Below are 11,539 nucleotides of genomic sequence, written 5' to 3'. Positions count from 1 at the left end.
CCCTGTCCCGCTGCCTGCCCCTCCAGATTCAACTCCTATAAAAAGCACCTGCCATCTGGCTACAACACGAACTCCCAGCATACTCTGCCTGCCCTGCTTCTACTTGCCTGAAGTCCTATTCTCCCTGCTGTCAAGGCTTCAATATCTCCCAGGCCTTCCAGCTGGCCTGCAGCCAGGCTCCCTTCACCAGCTGTCCTGTGGCAGTGCTCCTTCCCCTTCAGCTTCCCCGGTGCTGCGGCTCAGGCCCTGGTTGATCTCTTATCCCAGCCCTGCCCCTTCTGGTCAGGGGACTGGCTAGCCCTGGCCCCACAGGTCTCCCTGGCAATCCACACCTGTGACTCCAGCAGAGCCCCTATTGTCCAGAACAGGGCTCTGCCCTGGTGCTTTTCGGCAGAGTAACTAGTTGTGCCCTGGACCCTCCTGGCCAGGGCTTCCCTGCACCTGCTTCCTACCCCAAGCTAATAAGGAGGTCCTGATCTAATCCTGTTGGATCCTTCAGGCTGCACCTACAGGGAGTCTCTGGATGCTGTAATAGCAGGCGGCTTGGTGCCTGAATCCAGTCTGGGGTGGAGGAGATTAAATGCCTTTACTTCCAGTTAGGAACCGGGCCTGTAAGTCTGGGTTTCAACTGGGGTCTTGTCACATGGGGTGAAGCCATATTAAATGTATGCAGAGTGAGCCCTCACTGGCCTCAAACACGGCTGAGCCTCGTTCATGCACGTTCGGATTAGCTGAGTCTGGGCATCTTCAACCAGGGCATGTGGGCAGGGGAGGGCAGTGCGGTGGGAGGGAGGAGCCACACTTGATTTCTGGGGATGGCACAAGCTGGGGCTTTTTACAGATACCTGTAACATCTGCCTCAGTGGGCCTAGCGTGGAACTGGGGGAAGCAGAGAGAGTCTCAGCTGCCAGCTTGAGGCAAACCTATAATGCTTAAAGTGCAAATAACATGAACTGTCCAAACATGAACTATTCGCTTTCTGGAAGAGAGAGGGGGAAAATGTACAAACGAAGGGGGTTTTTTTTCAGTTCCCCTTTGACAGCCTCACAATGAGAGGGGACTTAGGGAGGGTGATGCTAGTTTGCAACTTATTCCTCCCTCTGCTTTTCACTCTGTCCTGGGCTGTCCTTTCACAGCCTCTGGGGAAGTGAACATGGGTTCAGGAAAGCCTGTGCTCTAGATACGTCCCCGATTTATTCAGGGTGTAAAAGTGTACGTCTGCCCTGCCTTCTTGCCACTGAGGAGCAACAGAAAGGGTACGACTTATTTTTGTTAATAGTTTCTTCTTAAGGTTTTCATTTGCTATTGCATGGCCTGCTGGGTTTTAACAGCAGATGTGGGGCCAAGGTGAAGGCTCCCTTGGTCTTTTGAGCCAGCTCGCACATTTCCTGCGGCTTTGGCTCCAGCGCTCTCAGGAGCTGCCCCCGCAGTCACTGGTGACCACGTGAGCAGTTTAGATGCAGGAAACAGACTGTGAGATAGGGGAAGCTGGTGCCATTTCGGAGAAATCACATGCAATAAACATAGTGCTCCTCCCATGGACTGAAGAGGGAGCTGCCGCCTCCTCACAACCAGCTCCAGCAGCTACGCTAGGAGCTGTGCTCCTGTGGGACTGGACAGAAAAAGCCCCTGACTGTGAACACACCTGTGTCAGGGATTATGTGATCCAGGTGCAAATTTGCCCTGCCTTGTGTGAGCCAGGCATGAGCCCTTCCCCAGGGGAAAGGTGGGCAGGGGCTTGTGTGTTGGTCTGGAAGGAAAATATAAATCCACAGGCCTGAATCCCACAGAGTTGAGCTCTGGGCTGCATCGCTGTATGGGGGACCTCTTGAGATCTGTTCAGACTCGTGGGACTTTCTGCTGGGTGCAAGGAGCAGTCAGCTACCAGGATGCCTTTCTAAATCCCAATAAGTTTCCCTTGGTTCTTGTCTAATGTTTTTCTTGGTGCCTGACTGACATGCTCCTCTGCAGATGCTGCTGCATTTTCACGGGGCCATCTGTGCCTGGATTCAGGAGCAACACGTAGGGGGTGCACGCAGATGCACATGCACCCTCTGAGCGTGGTGGTGAACCCCCTGCAAAAAGGCGCCGTCGCCACTTGCCACCCCACCACCAACACCACCGGTGGTGTCTGTGGACAGTCCGCAATCCATGCTGGCCGCTGCCAATGCTGCCGGTGGCGGCTCTGGGTGTTCACCAACCTTTGGTAGGCACTCGCCATGCCCCACCGACAGTGATGGTGGCATCTGTGGGAGCTCCCCTGCTTACCACTGCTGTGCTCCCGGCACCGCCGTGCCACTCCCAATCACCGAGACACGCGCCGTTCGTGCCTGGGTTGTCTGCTGCCCTCGATGCGGGCACAAGGGAAAGGACCTATAGCAATGGCAGGGGTTGTCTGGGGGTCAGTCAGCCCAGGACTCGTGCTGCTGGCTGCATGGGCTGGTGCTCTGGCTGCTGCTGTCACTGCTCTGTGCTTTCTGTGCTGTACAGAGCTGCAGGGGTGAAACCCTCTTGTTGGCTCAGATCAAGTGTAGTGCCTATGTTTGCCGGGTAGGGGAAACACTGTGACCACCAAGGTGGTTGTCCTAGTTGCACCCAGGGATGACCGCTCTCCTGCAACAGGGGTAGTACCCGCCAAGGTAATACACCATTAACCTCCCACTTAGCTGCTGGAGTGTGGAGATCTTGACTTTATGCCCACTTTATGGAAATGGGAGACTCCTCCCAAGTTTGGTCCTGGGGCCATATGGCTGAGGGCAAGCGAAACTTGGGGGCATCCAAACCCCAAGCCTGCCGACTTGGGCCTGCACGTAGGATGCCCACCAAAGGATTTAGAAACATCTGAAGCCCCAGATGGGGGTGGAGGATGCTTGCCAGTAGTAGGGCCACTTATGGTTGTGGACTGACTCATGGATTTGGAATTGATTCAGTTGATTTGGCTAGGAACACAGAAAAAAATTAAATTAGAAAAGAAAAGAAAAGAAGAAAAAAAAGAAAAGAAATCTAAGCAGGCACTGGTGACTTGGCAGCTCCGCGTGTTGCTAGGGGTGGGGCAGAGGCAGGAAATGCTATGAAAGCTGCCGGGTTTCAGTTTATAAGAAAGTTGGCTGGCACTTTGGTGCCTGGATACTCGGGGGAAGGAACGATGTCTTCAGGGGACCTGGGGAGAGGCTGGCCTGGCATGTCCAAGCCCCTGCATCTGGTCTGGCTCCTCATCTGGCTGCTAGGAGCGATGGGCATTGCCAGGGCTACTGCAGGTGAGGAGCGGGAGCTCTTGGCCAGCTCCTTCCTGCTGGCCCCACCGTGCTCTCTCCAAAGCCCCTGCCTTTTGCCTTTGCCCTTGGCTTGCTGCCCTCCCCACCGTTGCACTCCCTTCTGCCTGCAATACCTACTTTGAGGTCGCACCTACGGTATCTGGTGGGGTCCTTGGGATTTTCTGACTCCAGTGAGTCTATTTTTTTAATCTATTTGATTGGTGCCACCCTTCACAGCCAAGGCTCCAGGAGGCGGCTATGAGAAAGCAGAATGATTGAGGAACAGGGAAGTGACATAGGCCAAAATGGGCCTCAGGGCAAGGAGAGGAGAGCAAACCCCACAGGCAGGATCACATCCTTGTTGCTTGTGACTAAGGCCTGCCCGAAAAGGAGGGTTTTTCTCTACCCTATGTGCATTCACAGGTGTGCCCATGTGTCCCTATTATGTAGCTCTCCACCTGTGTCTCCAACCCAGGTCCAGCTGTCTCCTGTTACCCCATACAATGTGCTCTGATAACCATGGTTCCCAGTCCCCAAGTGGGACTGGAGGAACTGGGCAAGACCAGCCTCTCCCTCCCTGCTCTGAGTCGGTTAGGATGCCTGGGCTCTCCCCGCCCCCGGCCCCCACCTCTGGACTGGGTGGGACTGAAAGGATGGGGAGTGGGGTGCAGCTGGGAATCCGAACCCGTGTTCTCTCCCAGCTTTGGGAGGAAGCCGGTTGGAGCATTGGGGCTGGGTTCCTCTCCCAGTGCTGGCAGGTGGGAGCAAGGGCTTGTGAGGAGTGGTCTGGCTTTACCCTGGTACACTGATGGCCGCAGAGGCTGTTAATGCTGGGCAGCCCTGGTCTGAAGGCCCTCCCTGCTGGGTTCCTGCAGAGGCCGAGAGGGAGCGTGCATCTGTGTGTCCATCCGACGGGATACGGCTTCTGTGCCTCTTTGGCTGCAAGGGTGCCTGTTCCTATGCCAGCTGCTGCCACAAGCCCGAGCTGCTCCCAGGCCTTGGGGATTGTCCCTTGGTTTCTCCAGGGAGCCAAGGCTGTCCCGTCCAGCCTCATGGTGCCGTGGGATGGGGGCCGGATGGAACAGCATCCCTGGGACTGACTGACCACTCTTCCACCACCCCCAGCCTCGGCAGGCCCCCACACCCTGCAGTACCTCCTGACAGCTGTGTCGGAGCCCAGCCCGGACCTGCCCGAGTTCACGATGCAGGGCTATGTGGACGGGGAGCTCTTTGTGGAGTACGATGGCGAGGCCCAGCAGATGCAGCCCCGTGCTGCCTGGATGCGGGCAGCCCCGCCTGCACTTTGGGAGAGCGAGAACCGCGTCCACAAGCTGCGGCAGGGCTGCTTCCGCGGCAAGGTCCGCAGCCTCCTGCACCTCTACAACCAAAGCCAGGGTGAGCTGCCTGGGGAGCTGGGCCTGGGAGCAGGGGGAGGGCCTGACTTTCGCCCAGGGCCTTGTCAGCCTCCCAAAGTGCCTGTGCTTCCTCCTCTGCTTCGAGCTAATCAGAAGCAACAGCCACACGGTCAGAGCCGGTCCTGGCCGGGAGTGGGTCCCTTGGTGTTCAGGACCTGGCTTCCACGACCTGTGCCCTCTTCCTGCAGGCTTCCACATATTTCAGTACGCCTACGGCTGTGAGATCCAGGCAGACGGTGGCACCAGGGGCTTCCGGCACTTGGGCTTTGATGGGGAGGAATTCTTGACCTACGACACGGTGGAGCACCGGTGGCTGGCCCCCATCGCGGAGGCCACGGCTGAAGCCACGCAGCGCCAGTGGAACGGGAACAACGCGGCCCTGCAGTACTACAGGAACTTCCTGGAGCGGGAGTGCCCGAAAATCCTGCGGAGATACCTGGAGTATGGGCACAGCCCACGGCCACAGAGCAGTGAGTATGGGGCAGGAGGAGCTCCGTTCTTCCCAACACCCGTCTGCGGCCAGGAGCTGCCCAGGACTGGGGCCGCAGGGCTCCCTTCTTGATAGCATCTGCCCTTGGGCTACCCCCACATCCAGACCTGGGCAGGCTGGGGGTACAGAAGGGCAAGAGCTGGGAGTATTGGGGTGTCCCACTGGACCCAGACCCGAGGACGCCTCCCTACTTGTCTTGCCAGAGTGCATGACCAGGCACCTCCTTCTCATGGGGAGCACTCACCCCAGAGCCCTCTGTCTGGGGTGCCGAGCGCTGCCTCTCAGTCCTGCCACTGGGCAAGACCACAGTGCCTCTGGGACACGGTGTGCCCTGTCCCTGCCCTGGTCAGGCCTCCCAGCTGGGTGGAGCTCGCGGGGTGTCTGTGCCTTGGGCGCATGTCTAAGAATCAGAGATGAGCTGTACCGCACCCCATTCCTGCAGACCCAAGCCCAGAGCAGCCGTGTCTCCCATCCCCTGTGCTTCTGCCCCAATGCCATCTGCTCCTGCCCGAAATGGCCAATGGAGCCATCTTTGTATGGCCCAGTGCAGAGGGTGAGCCCCACTTCCTGGCAGGGATCTGAGGCCCAAGGGTCCAGTGCAGGGGTCACTCTAATGGGTGTCTCCTCCCTCCCAGAGCCCCCCAAAGCTCAGGTGAGTGACAAGCCGTCATCCGGGGATGGACTCACCACCCTGTCCTGCCGGGTCCATGGCTTCTACCCCAGGGATGTGGCTGTCGTCTGGCTGAAGAACGGGGGGGAAAAGCCCCAGGAAACGAGCCTCTCAGGGGTCATTCCCAGTGGAGACGGGACCTACCAGATCTGGGCTACCATTGAGATCAACCCCAGCAGCAACCACAGCTACACCTGCAGTGTGGAGCACATGAGCCTGGGCACAGCCCTGAGAGTGGCCTGGGACAAGGGTGAGTGACCCTCGCATGGGGAGGGAGGAGACCTTGAGTGGCAGTGGTGGGAGGGACTGACTGGCCCCACTAAGGTGAGAAGGGCTGGGGTATTGGAGGAGACACAGGGCACTGATGGAGAGGGGGCACATGGCCCACACACTGGTGGGGGCAGATCTGGGGGCTCCTCTTGCTCAGAAACCCCTTTCCTCTTTCAGAGCCTAAGTCCAACCTGATGCTTATTGTGGGCATTGTTATCGCTGTCGTGCTGGTCATCATCATGATGGGCACAGCTGTTTACTTCCTCAGTAAGTGCTGGGCAAAGCCCTTGGGTCCAGGCCATGCCCAGGTCCTGGGGCAGGAGGGAGGAGCAGGGAGGGCTCATCATTGCCATGTCCGGGACCTGGCGGGGGACGGTGGATTTTCCAGCTGCTCTGGGCTCCCAGGTCCACCTGCCCCAGGGGCGGCAGCAGCCAGACCCCAGCACCAGGGCTGTGCGGTTGCCTTGCTGAGGGGCCCCGCGGGCTGCTCTTGGGCTCCATGTGAACTATGCCGCATAGCCCCATCTCCTCCCCCAGTGGGGGTGTCCTGGGCCCTGTGTCCCGGTCTGAGCCCATGGCTCCATGATGGGCAGGCAGCTCCTTTCTGGGCTGCGGCCCCAGGTCAGAGCTGCCTCCAGTTGTGGAAGCAGCCGGACTCGCTGACCACTGCCTTCTCTCTGCAGGGAAATGGGGAGCAGGATACAAAGCAGTGCTCCTGTAAGTGTGAAGCCCCCTCCTCTCTCTCTCCCCTGTTATCAGCGCTGTGCAGCTCTGTGCAGAGCCGCCCCACCACGCGGGCAGACAGACTTGCCCAGCCCCGTGCTGCCTCCCTGCAGCTGATGGGTGTTGGTGCTGGTGTGGCTGGGCTGAGCCCTGAGCTTTGCTCCTGTCCGGGGTGGGGGCAGGAGAGCACCCATCACCGTGGGATCTGGGCTTTCCTGCTGCAGGGCTCACATGGGGTGTGTGGGGCGTGGGGCCGGGGAAACTGGTCCCTGTGCTCAAGGAGCTCTAACCTCCTCTCATTTCCCCCTCAGCCCGCGAGGGCTCGGATGGCTCTGCTGAATGGCAGAGTGAGGGAGGACCCAGGGAAGGGGACACTGGGGCCTGGCAGGTTTGCAGGGAGCATGGAGAGCCAGCCTGTTGGTTGAAGAGCCAGGCTGGGGAGGGACTGTCATCCTGCTGGCACTGTCTCTCCCCTCCCCCCCACCCAGGTGCCAGCACTGGCCTGGCTGGGAGCTTGGGGGTGGGTGGATTTCCTGCACCTGGTCCTTGGAGGCTGCTTTTAGCATGTGGATCCCTGGCCTGGCAAGACCTACCTCATCCCCTGGCCTGCCTGCTGTGGCCTGGGAAAGTGCTGTTTCCTGGGCTGGGGTCCCTCCTATGAAGCTAGCAGCTCTGACTGCATGTGGGGCCATGGGGCCCCTGACAATCCCACCTCTTTGGGTGAAACCTGGGGGAGGGACAGGGGCAGGGGTCAGCCCCTGCCCACCGGTGTCTGGTCACTGCTGTGCAGGGCAGGGTGAGTCAAAGGGCCTCCTGCCTGCACTCACAGTAGCTTGTGCCCACCTGGCTCTCCTGTGCCCAGGCTAGGAGGTGCAGGGCAGGGCTGGGGGATCTCACCTAGCCTGAAACACCTTACTAATAATGCCTGTCCTTCCTCCCTGCACAGGGAGCAACCACAGGTCCACCACCTGTGTAAAAGGTAAGTGTGAGGGCCTCTGGCCTGAGGGATCCTCCAAAAGTGATGCTGCTGCTCTCTGACCAGCCCTGGGAGCCCCAGATCACCCCAAGCCAGGCAGCTGAGGGAGGCGAGTTCCGGGAGAGCCGCATGGCTGCGTGTGCGCCAGCCCCGCTGCTCCTGGGGGGAGAGGGGCAGAGTGGGGTGTCCAACACCATCCTTGGCAGCCTGGACTCTGGGTCATGCAGGTCCGGGCAAGGGGCTGAAGCCCAGGAACCATCAGGAGCAGAGCTAGAGCAGTGCAGGGGAGGGGACTTGTCAGTGGGAGGTGTGTTGGGAAGGGGCATCTCCTCCCCTCAGTGCAGGGAGTGACCCCAGGCTGGAGCTGAGTGCCTGCCCCTGTGCTGCAGTCCCTCCAGCGCTTACATCTCCCTGTCTTGTTCCCACAGCTGAGCAGAGCCCGGTGCAGCCTGCACTGCCTCCTGAGGGGCCCATAGAGGAGGAGAGGGAACAGCAGAGCACAGGGACACGCTGCACTGATTCAGCCCTTGCAAATGCCTTGCTTTTGATCACTGGGATTTTGCCAGAGCAAAGCCCCTTGCTCTGGGACTGCAAATAGCTCACATGTGACAGTAAACCTGCTGGGCCATGGCCTGGTTGGTCCGGGGTGGGCAAAGGGGTGGGATTTGGGGACTGCTTGTGGTTGATCAGCTGGCTGCTGATCCTGGACCACAGTCTGATGCTTATGAGAAAAAGTACTAGGTAAAGGTTAGATGCCCTCAGAGATGTTTCTTAGCATGGAGGTGAACAGGCTTGCACGGCATGCGGGTCGTGCCCCAGAGCCCCCCTTGCTCCCTCTGTCCCTGAGTTGATTGTACACTACAATTCATAATTTGTGTGTGCCACTAGGTTGCTTCAACTCTGCCATTGCTTCTTGCTGTCTGGTTTGCCCAGTAAGCAGCACACCTCTCTGCACCCTGGGGGTGCAACTCCACAAGGCCATGATTTTGATGGACAGAATCTTTTTTTCCTCCCTCTTTTCTTTTCTTTCCTTTATTTTGGGTGGGGTGAAGAGAGCTTTAGACCCCGTGGCAGGTTAGAGAGTCATGCCTCACGTTGTGTCAAAGCTAACGGTAGTCTTGTGTAGGGTTTTAGATGATAGCTTGTCTGGCATAGTTTGAACAGGGCTGACCTGCCTCAGCTGGGGCTGGACTAGACGTGACCTCTGGAGGATCCTTCCAGCCCCGCTTCTGTAGGATTTCTTTGATTTCTCTCTGACAGATTATAAAAGCTACTTTAGAGAGCAGTAGTGTACCTGTGTCAGTTTTTTCTTTCTCTGTCTCTCAAGCCCCTGTTTGGAGGCTTATCTGGAGGGAAAACAACCCAGGTAATCAGGATCACGGGGGTTGCAATAGGGGACGTCTGGCTTGTTTCCCCGCTCTGAGCACAGCATGGGACCTGGGGGATTAGAGCAGGGCCAGCAGGGAAGCAGGACCAGCTCTAGGACATGAGTGGGTTTGGTTGCTCGGAGCAGCGTCGGGGCTGGAAGCCAGGACGCCCGGGCTCTGTCCCCACTGCCGGAGGGGAGTGGGGTCTCGGAGGCTGCAGCTGGATGGCGGCTGAGCGACCCTGTTCTGTCGGTCAACAAGGGACCTCCCGGGGAGAGATCCGTAATGTCCTCCCAGCCCTTCTGTCCTGCCACTCTGCTTGGGGACCTTTGCCCTGTCCCTTTGCCACAAAGCACGTGACATCCCTGTGTGCCTCGCTATCCTCTCTGAGCCATGATACCTCCCTTGGCATCCGGCTCCTCGGGGCACGTTTGGCAGGTGGAAAGGCAACGCTGGCAGTGGCGATGGCCTCTCCTCCAGCAGGGAAGTCCTGTGGGACTGTGTGTGAACAGATGTCATGTTCCCACCTCTGGGAGACTGGCCTAGCATAGGGGAGCACAGCCCCCACCCAGACCCCGTGTCCGGTGCTCTGGGGTCCCTCTGGGGAGAGAGCCAGCAGGGTGGGGCAAGGGACACAATCAGGGATGGATTAACCCTTTAGTGGGCCCGAGGCAAACAAACTCATGGGCTCTGGGATGGTCAAGACCCCCCCCCCCCCCCCCCGGACGCCCGTTCCCCCCCACATCGCTTTGAGCCCTGCAGAGAAGGGAAGGGAAGGGAAGGGAAGGGAAGGGAAGTGGACAAGGCCATTTGTGCTGTGGACTGCCCCCGCCCAACTCAGGGCCTTAGGTAGGTGCCTAATTTGCCTATGCATTAATCTGGCCCTGGGCACAACAGGTTTCAACCCCCTGGACAGTGTGGGGTGGGGCAGGGCAGCCCCCTGGGTGCAGGGTGACCCAGCCAAAGCTAAACCCATGACTTCAGGTCCAGACACCTCCTCCAACACCTGCTGGGTGCCTTGGCTCCCCAGTGGGGATTTATTCAGCACAGAGCAGGTCACTTGGATGAGCCATGGGCCCACTGCAAGAGAGGGGAGCAATGGGGAATGGGATCCACAGGGAAGGGGGCATTAAAGTTTCCTGCTTCTTGGAGGGAAGACAGGGTGAGGGCTTGAGATCTGCTTTCCAGCCAGGGCTCCACGGCTTGTCCCCAGTGGTCCACTCCCCTGTGCCAGGTTGACTGGGAAGCATGAGGCCAGTGGCGGTGGTGGAGGTGGTGAAGAGGGTGGGAGGAAGCCCCTCAGGCAGCTGTTTTGCATCCTATCCCTCACAGGCCTCAGGGCACAAAGTGGCTGCTGATGGCAGAGTGGGACCATGGACACCCAACCATGGGGCCGCTGGAGGCAGCTCAGGGCCAGATCAGGGCAGTGAAGGAGTCGCTTGGGGCTTAGCAAACCAGCTGTGCCCACATAGGGAAAAGAGAGACCTCTGGGTGGGGCAGGGACACAGGACAGGGCATGGTGGCAGGGGCTGATGCTGGCCTCTCCAAATCAACGCTGTGATGCAGCAGCAGCAAAGCAACTCATAGACAGTGCTGGGCCATGGCTAGTAAACAGGAGACGGCCATGGAGCACATCCTGCTCCAGCCCATGCCCTGACCCCTTCCCCCGTAGCCTGATCCCTTCCAGCCGCAGGCCCAGGCCCAGGGCAGGGCCTCATGCAGGCCAGTACCAATGGTCCCCATGGCACTGCCCCCAGCTCTGCAAACAGAAAACACCCCCATCTGCCCTGCCCCACTGAAGGGTGAGCGGAGATGAAATAGTTCCCAGAGTGATGTGAGCTGGAGAGCAGCTGGTGCAGCGAAGGGAAGAGCAGCTCTGGGCACCACTGCCAGCCCCTGCGCGGAGCCGGGGGGGAGCCCAGACACATGGGTTCAGCCTGGCTCTGAGGGGTAGGGTCTGGGGGACACAGCTGGGGTGGGAGCCTGGATGCCTAGGCTCTGCTCACCCACGTGCCCCTGCCTGTACCACCCCCCCATCCCTCCCTGGTGCCCGTCTGTCCATGCCCATCCCTGGGCAGCAATGGGGCAGCACGGGGTGCTCCTGCTTCCCCACACAGACTGGGCTGGGGCAGGGACCCCTCTGTCTGCATGGACCCTCCTGGGACAGAGCAGCAGGCTCTGGACAGGGCAACTCTCTGGCAGGGCTGTCCCAGCCCCGGGCCCTGCAGGCCTGAACCCGGTGTGGAGCCAGGTGGAGCTGATCATGGATCCACCTGCCGGGCCTCAGGGAGTCACAGCCCCCAGCCCTGGGCTCCCCCCCGGCTCTTCCCAGCCCAGCCCAGCCCCGGTGTCTCCCGTCTATGCTGTGGGTCCC

The 11,539-nt window shown here is 59.5% G+C and overlaps 2 protein-coding genes across 2 annotated transcripts in view; one reads left to right on the top strand and one right to left on the bottom strand.

Annotated features, from left to right (window-relative positions):
* The window catches only part of LOC102381926 (H-2 class II histocompatibility antigen, E-S beta chain), a 603,463-nt gene that overhangs the window by 530,018 nt on the left and 61,906 nt on the right, over window positions 1-11,539 (bottom strand). The window lies entirely within an intron of this gene.
* Window positions 3,105-9,076, top strand: LOC102378986 (major histocompatibility complex class I-related gene protein-like). Its single transcript, XM_006034598.3, has 8 exons — window positions 3,105-3,257; window positions 4,380-4,649; window positions 4,858-5,139; window positions 5,795-6,079; window positions 6,277-6,366; window positions 6,783-6,816; window positions 7,769-7,801; window positions 8,227-9,076. Exons 1-8 carry the CDS (start codon window positions 3,146-3,148, stop codon window positions 8,228-8,230), a joined length of 1,110 nt encoding a protein of 369 aa, XP_006034660.2. The 5' UTR covers window positions 3,105-3,145; the 3' UTR covers window positions 8,231-9,076.

The sequence above is a fragment of the Alligator sinensis genome, unplaced genomic scaffold (genome assembly GCF_000455745.1).
Source record: "Alligator sinensis unplaced genomic scaffold, ASM45574v1 scaffold1303_1, whole genome shotgun sequence".
NCBI lineage: Eukaryota > Metazoa > Chordata > Crocodylia > Alligatoridae > Alligator > Alligator sinensis.
The sequence above is the reverse complement of the archived record's forward strand: the minus strand, read 5'-3'. Positions and strand labels throughout refer to the sequence as shown.

Bases quoted from the DNA above. Each gene is read 5' to 3' on its own strand.
- LOC102378986 (XM_006034598.3), top strand. From the start codon at position 3,146: ATGTCTTCAGGGGACCTGGGGAGAGGCTGGCCTGGCATGTCCAAGCCC. The intron at 5,140-5,794 runs GTGAGTATGGGG...CCTCCCTCCCAG, and splicing joins CAGCCCACGGCCACAGAGCA to AGCCCCCCAAAGCTCAGGTG. The intron at 6,080-6,276 runs GTGAGTGACCCT...TTCCTCTTTCAG, and splicing joins GAGAGTGGCCTGGGACAAGG to AGCCTAAGTCCAACCTGATG.